The sequence below is a fragment of the Ochotona princeps genome, chromosome 18, assembly GCF_030435755.1.
Source record: "Ochotona princeps isolate mOchPri1 chromosome 18, mOchPri1.hap1, whole genome shotgun sequence".
Taxonomy (NCBI): Eukaryota; Metazoa; Chordata; class Mammalia; order Lagomorpha; family Ochotonidae; genus Ochotona; species Ochotona princeps.
Genome location: NC_080849.1, coordinates 12,651,994 through 12,658,702, shown reverse-complemented (window position 1 = coordinate 12,658,702; position 6,709 = coordinate 12,651,994). Strand labels below are relative to the sequence as shown.

The following is a 6,709-nucleotide window of genomic DNA, read 5'->3' as shown; positions in this document are numbered from 1 at the left end:
CCCAGTTACCCTTTCCCAGGTAGGTTTCGGAAATTGCAATGCGAACTCGGGTGGTGGATAACAGATCCTTGGTAGAGCACACACAATCTTTTCAGCCATTCTAGTGAGGCAGAGTATCTTTAGATCAGGAAAGGGACCTGGGAGACCGAGACTTTACTACGCCAGGCCGGGGCAAAACTTGAGTTCCTCCCCGCGTCCCAGAGAGGGCTGCAAGGCAAGGGGGACCGTGATGCCACACGTCCGCGAAGGGAGGCAGCGCTCAGCACCCCACATGCGTCTCACAGCCCGCTCCTGCTTGGGTGCGGGCCAAGGCTCGGGAAGGGCTGCTCCGCCCGCAGTCCTCCGAGGACTAATGACACCAACCCCCCCCTCCCACCCGGCGGACAGGCCTGCCACCAAGCCGGTGCACGACACAGCGACTCCCAAAAATCCCGACGCGGGGATGCCAGGAGCCGCCTCCCATTGTTGCGCTCTCTGCCCGGACTGGGGAAAGCTCCTACGGCGGGGAAGAGTGAAGGCAATCATGAGGCTCTGACGATTCTCCGCTGCCACCAAGTATCCCCAGAAAAAGGTCAGAAAGCGTGCTTTCCTCCCCTGCCCCAGAACACCCGGGCCCATGCACCCCCATGTTCGCCATCCCGCGCTGCTTCCGCGCCAAACCACAGCGAGCAGCAGCTCTTTAATGCTCCCAAAGACTCTGCAACTACAACAGGTCCGCAAATTCTAGGTTTCCTGCCTCCCCTTCCTCCCTGGTAAAAGTTCATCCGGATCGCCGAGACACGTCCGGAGCGGTCAAGGCCAAGAGGTTTAGTCCTTTGGGTCCAGGAGGCTCCGCAGCCTCTTCCACACTGCAGGACCTGCAACCAGAGCGCATCCCTGATTCAAGCCTGGCCTGCCGCTGGCCAGAGGGACAGGGAAAGGGCCGAGCGTTGGGCCATGGAGAGGGCACAGGTGCAGCACACGCAGCCAGCGTCCCTAGAGGGCTTGCCACGGCTTCCCGATGGCCTGGATGTGCTCCTTGGCTTTCAGGCGCAGCGCTGCGATGCTGCTGTTGCGAGGGTCCGCCTCGTCTAGCGGGAACTTGTCCCCAAAGCCCGGCCCGCAGGGGTAGGCAGGTGGCGGCGGCCCGAGCTGCTGCAGGCTGGGGCCCAGCGGCGGGGAGTTGAGGAACGGTGGTGGCGGAGGCGTGTAGCTGGCGGGCAGGCCGTGCGCCGGTGGCCCGAAGCCCGGCAGGCTCTGCAGGGCCGTGGCGCCCCCGCCGGGCAGTGACGGACCGAGCCACGGCTCCAGCGGCAGGGCACCCCCCGCCGGACCCCCGCCACTGCCACCGGCGCCAGGGCCCACCCCGAGGGGCGCCAGGGTGGCAGAGGGCGGCGAGCGGCTGAAGGAGAGGAGGGGCGGGTCCTGCAGCTTCATGGACGACACCTCCAGTTTCTCCTGCCGCCGCCACTTGGCGCGGCGGTTCTGGAACCACACCTGGAGGGAGAGAGCACAGCAGGGTCTGACCCGGAATTTCGGCTCCCAGCTCTTCCCCTTATTCTCCATTTTCTCCTTCTCTTTTCATAGTTCTGTCTCGTCTCAGCTCTGCTCCGCGTCCCCACCTTCCTCATCCCCACCCGGCTGTGGCTGTACAGGGTTTCCAGCTCAGAGGGCCTGGGCGGGGGAGGGGGAGAGTGAACTGAACTCCGTAGTTTAGGTTTGCCTTCCTCCCACCCCACCTTACTTCCTGGTCCAGCTACGGTGACCACACTTTGGCCGCAGGCTCCTGCGATCTGCGCACCACCCCTTGCTTCCACTGCAGATGCGAACATCCAGGCATGCGGCTCCTCCCACGCCCACTGCTTGGATTCCCCAGGTGGAAGCCAGTGGGTCCATTTGACCCCCATGTATGTTGGAATTGCTTCATGAATAAGGTTTTTCTTTTCTTTTTAAATTGATGTAGTGTTTCCGGGGTTTCTCTCTGGTGATTTTCAGAGAGCCCAAATCAATCGAGTTTATTCTGTTCCTACTCTGTGAAAGAGTGCAGACTTTTCCCTAAGTTCTTAACTTAGTGCAACTTTGTCCTTCCAGCACAGATAACTCAGCCACAACGACTCTAGCCGCTGGTTCCTGGATTGAACTGCCCGTGCTGGGAGCTCGGTCTCTTCCTTTCACACTTGTCCTCTCCCTCAGATGTTTTTTTAAAAATGATTTTTAAAGACCAGAAAGATTGCCAAAATGCTTCCCTTCCTCCCTTGCAAACAGAGCAGAGCTAAGTGGCTGAGTCCGGAGAACTGTGAAAGAACGGTGGCCACATTGGTTGCTTAAAAGGTGGGGACTGTGAGGGGAGAAAGCAGCTCTGAGTCAAAAAGGAGGGTAAGAGGGGCTTCTAGGAGAACAGAGATAACAAGACCCAATACTGAATAGAGGAGAGAGAGAGAGGGGGGAGAGAGAGAGAGGGAGAGAGAGAGAGAGAGAGAGAGAGAGAGAGAGAGAGAGAGAGAGAGAGAGAGAAAGAGATTAGGAAGAAAGAGGCAAAGAGCAAAGATGTAGGTAGCCGTGCCCCTTCTTATAAAAGGTTCATCTGGGTGCCCAAGACCTGTGGGTGAGGAAAACACCAGATGTGTTCTGTTGGTGTAAAGGAAAATTCAGACCTGGTGGGGGATTGGGGGGGCTACCTGAATCATGGTCCCTTCCCTCACCAGCACCTTTGGATCCATTATCCAGGGACAAAGGGCTAAAGACCTCCCTACTGCTGCCGTTCACATGGAAGCAGACCCTGCCTGGTACTCTGTCCCCACACACAACTCCATCTGATTACATCAGTCATATGTCAAGAATGTAGTTAGGTCATGGCTATGGCATAGTGGGATGCCAGCTATGCCATGGTGGGACACCAACATCCCGTGTAAGCAGTGGTTGTGTCCCGGCTTCCCCACTTCTGATTCAGCTCCCTGCTTCATTCCCTGGGAAAGCAGTGTCAGATGCTGCCCCCGTGTTTGGTTCCCTGACCTGGGAGAAGCTCCTGGCTTCAATCTGTGTCAGCACGGGCAATTGAGGCCATCTGGGGAGTGAACCATGAGGAATGAAAGATTTCTTACACCCTCTCCATCTCTGTTCTCTCACTCTCTCTGTAACTCCGACTTTCAAATTAACAAGTTTCATCTTTAAGAAAGAGCACAGCCACAGGCTGGGTGCTCTGCTGGTCACAGAGTGCTCAAGAATCTCTTACCAGAAAGAAGCCCTCAAGCAGGGGCACCAGGGGAAGACAGCAGGTGGACTGGCAGCAGGGAGCCACACATTCACTTGCTGCAGCTTCGAAGCCTTACTGCTCCTCCTCCCTCTCTGTCCTGCACCATCCTCCCTGGAAAGCAGGTGCTAGAAATCTCCACCCCTTCCATGAAATAATTGTGATATTATGGTCCCAGATTAGGAGGCATTGAACTACCCTTGCTAGTTAATCCTGGGTGCAGTTGCCTCATTAACTCAACCCTAAACTTAAGCAGCAGAGACCCAAAGCTAGGACTTGTCTCTTTGACTTTCCGTGGGTACTGGTGACAGCATCACCCCCCCCACACACACACACACCTGAATATTTGCATTTCCTGGAAACCTAATTTATCAGATGAACACAGAAAGCCCAACTCGGTTCCCTTGCCTCTCAGCTCCCGGAACATCAGCTCCCAGTGTCTTCGCTTTCAGGCCTCGATAAACTCTCCCAATTTGGAACTCCTCCCGGATTTTTTCACAGATGACTAACAAATATATTTAAGGCTTTCAAATATTTTAATGATGAGGGATTAAAGAGAATTCAACTTTAATTAAAGCGAAAAACCCCTCTACAATAAAGAGAAAGAGCCTCTGCAGCACGGTGCCTGGAGCTGGGCTGGATGCGCACCAGCCTTGGGCAAATCCACCCAAAGCTTCCACTGCTTTGGCAAAGACCCTGGAAAAGGGGTGGGGGTTCCAAACTCAACCGGCAGCTAGCAACCGAGGTGGTATTTGGGGGGTCCATTCTGTGGACCCTAGAGCCTAAGACCCCGTCTACCCCTGTATCTGGCATTCCCTTTCCACCTCCTCTTTTCTATTCCCAATGGGGCTTCCCCAGAGGGCAAGTCATACTGTAAATTGGACCGGCCTATCCAAACGAGTAATGCCTGCGGATCAAGGCCCTCACTTTCCACCAAGTCCAGAGCGCACCCCCAACAAATGCGTTATCGCCTGGGTTATTTGAGGAATTGTTAAGACCTTGTTCCCCGCCCCTCCTGGGTCTTTCCTGGTTCCTCCACCCGCGAGAGTAGCGCCTTACCTGGACCCGGACCTCGGGGAGGTTGACCTTGCCGGCCAGCTCCTCGCGGCTGTACACATCGGGGTAGTGGGACTTCTCGAACGCGCGCTCCAGCTCATGTAGCTGGTACGTGGTGAAAGTCGTACGGTTGCGCCGATGTTTCTTCTTAGGCTGTTCCTCCTCAGACGGCTTCACTTCGTTGGCAGCCGGCGCACTTGGCAGCCCAGAGCTCGGTCGTACCTCCCCGGGTTCCTTGGGGCAGTAGGGGCGAGAAGCTGGGGCAACAAGGCCCAGAAGGGTCAGATGGACTCCCCTGGTTCTGGCTCCGAGCACCCTTGGGAGTACCCTGCTTTCCCGTGAGCGCTGACCAGTGCTACTGCTGGTGACTAGATGGGCCTGGGGAGGTGGGAGGTGAGGGTTACGAGGAGTCTTTAATGCTTTGCTCCTGCCATAGACAGAGACTCTCATCCCTGCGCCCAGGTGCCAGCTTTGCTGTCTTGCAGAACTTCTACGCTTGGGCACAAGTCGAGGTGAACACTTACCGTCATACTCCAGGGCGTGTGCAGACCGGGGCTCTGTGTCTTCCCCGGCTTCCTTGGGATCAGTGGGGCTCACACCCAGCCTCTGATCGCGTTCTTTCACGCTGCTCCGGGTACTTCTCTCCGGCGGGAAAGCAGCAAGAATCCCGTCATCCTTGGTAAACCCCAAGATAGCCTCAATGCTGTGCAACCGAGAGGCGCTCCCGCCTGGGCTGCGGAGCAAGTGGCCCGCGAGCGAGAAGCTCCCGTCGGCCATGGCGGGCGCACAGCCCGGCAGGTGCATGAGGAGCGCCCGAGGCAAGAAACGACCTGGAGACAGAAGAAGCTCCAAGAAGGCTCTCCCTGGTCAGCGGTGGAACCCGACGGGCTACTTCCTAAGTTCAAGCTTAGTGGACCGTGCCCGCCCCGGCTGAGCCCACTGGTGGTGGGCGAACACTCGGCCCTGCAACCGACTCTGTCCTTGCAGGAGATGGAAGTTCGGTCCCCGGGCAGCTGGGGCTCCAGGCACTAACGGCTGGGAGCCACAGGCCTCGGACTCCACCCCTATCTCCCGGGACCCAGCCCCTTCTCTAGGACCCCCCCCCCCAGGGGGCGGGTCCTTGCCCTGCCACCCTGAGTCGAGCACTCGGAAGGTCTCACATCACTTCTTGATCCGCTCCAACCCTCACCAACGAGTCTCGGAGAAGTCAGACAGACCACGGATCCCTACCCGAGGCCCTCTCTCCCCACCCTTCTGTGGTCCTGGACTGCTTCCCGCTGCGAGCTGGTCCCTGTTCTTGTCGGCCTCCGGACCGATCTCTCCCAGCTCCACAGCCAGGGGCGCACCTTAACCCGGGGGAGCGCAGAGATCGTGGCTCCTGTGGGAATCTGCACGGCTCAGGATGCCCGGTCTCCCTCTCTCCTTCGCCTTTCTGCTCCAGCGCACTCCTCTCCAGGCTTGCCGGTCCCACGTCGGGTTTGTCTACTTGTCTGTTTCAAGGGCTCCTCCTTGGCCCACCCGCCTCGCCCCTGGCGGCTCCAGGCCCAGCAGGCGGCGGGCCCATCTGCGCCCACGGTTCCAGCACCCGCAAGACTAGGCCCAAGTCTGATTTCCGGACTGTGCCTTGGAAGGGCCAAGTTCTGCCCCGTTGCCCCTGCTTGTCCCCACCACCTAATACTCCTCCAAGCTGAGGGATCGCTGCGCATTGGGCAGGACCTCGTGGGCTCGCACTTGCGTGAGGCTTCCGCGGTAATCCGATTGCATTTGTCCCCCACCTCCCTCTCTGCCTCCCTTAAGGGGCCCATGGAGGCTGGTGTGGTCCAAGAGCGAGTCAGGTGGAGGAGGGAGAAGGGTGATGCGGTGTGGGTGGACGCTGGCACTGGGAACCCTGCCGTGGCCAAAGCCAGATGGAGCCCCAACCCCCACAACAGGCAGCCACGGGCTCACCCACCGGTATCTTCGGCCCTCAGAAAGAGAATGAAAATACCTTGCAACCATCGCATCAAACAGCAAGGATCAGGCCTGTCTGGAAGGCAAGACAGAGAAACACACTCGCTCCCATCGTCTAGGTTTAAATTAGGGTTACAAGGACAATTTGTCAAGGACAAGTGAACACACTAAGGATTTGTTAAAGGGTTAACTCCGTGATGGGCATATGGAATGGAGAGTGGCCCATTTGTATTAACTAAGCTATTTTTTTTCAAATACTTCCCTTTTTTTTTAAATTGAAAAGCTATAGAAATAGAGGGAGAGAGGAGGAGGAGAGGGGAGAGACCTTCCATCCCCTGATTCACTTCCCAAATGGCAGCAACAGCCAGAGGTGAGCCTGTCACAAGCTGGGAGCCAGGAGTCTCTTGTGTTTTCCACATGCAGAGCCCAAGAACTTGAGCCATTTTCTGTTATCTCCCCAGGCCTTAAATGGGG

The 6,709-nt window shown here is 57.3% G+C and overlaps 1 protein-coding gene across 1 annotated transcript; it reads right to left on the bottom strand.

Annotated features, from left to right (window-relative positions):
- Positions 1-975: 975 nt before the first annotated feature.
- RAX (retina and anterior neural fold homeobox) lies at positions 976-5,089 on the bottom strand. The gene is made up of 3 exons (XM_004579462.2): positions 4,810-5,089; positions 4,289-4,542; positions 976-1,476 (listed from the first exon to the last, which is right to left on the bottom strand). Exons 1-3 carry the CDS (start codon positions 5,087-5,089, stop codon positions 976-978), a joined length of 1,035 nt encoding a protein of 344 aa, XP_004579519.2.
- Between the last annotated feature and the right edge of the window lie 1,620 nt (positions 5,090-6,709).

What these genes read in the sequence shown, in the direction of transcription:
- RAX (XM_004579462.2), bottom strand. Translation starts at nt 5,089, where the DNA reads ATGCACCTGCCGGGCTGTGCGCCCGCCATGGCCGACGGGAGCTTCTCG. An exon ending in ACACGCCCTGGAGTATGACG is followed by an intron (nt 4,543 to 4,809) that starts GTAAGTGTTCAC and finishes TTGTTGCCCCAG; the next exon opens with CTTCTCGCCCCTACTGCCCC. An exon ending in TCCCCGAGGTCCGGGTCCAG is followed by an intron (nt 1,477 to 4,288) that starts GTAAGGCGCTAC and finishes CTCTCCCTCCAG; the next exon opens with GTGTGGTTCCAGAACCGCCG.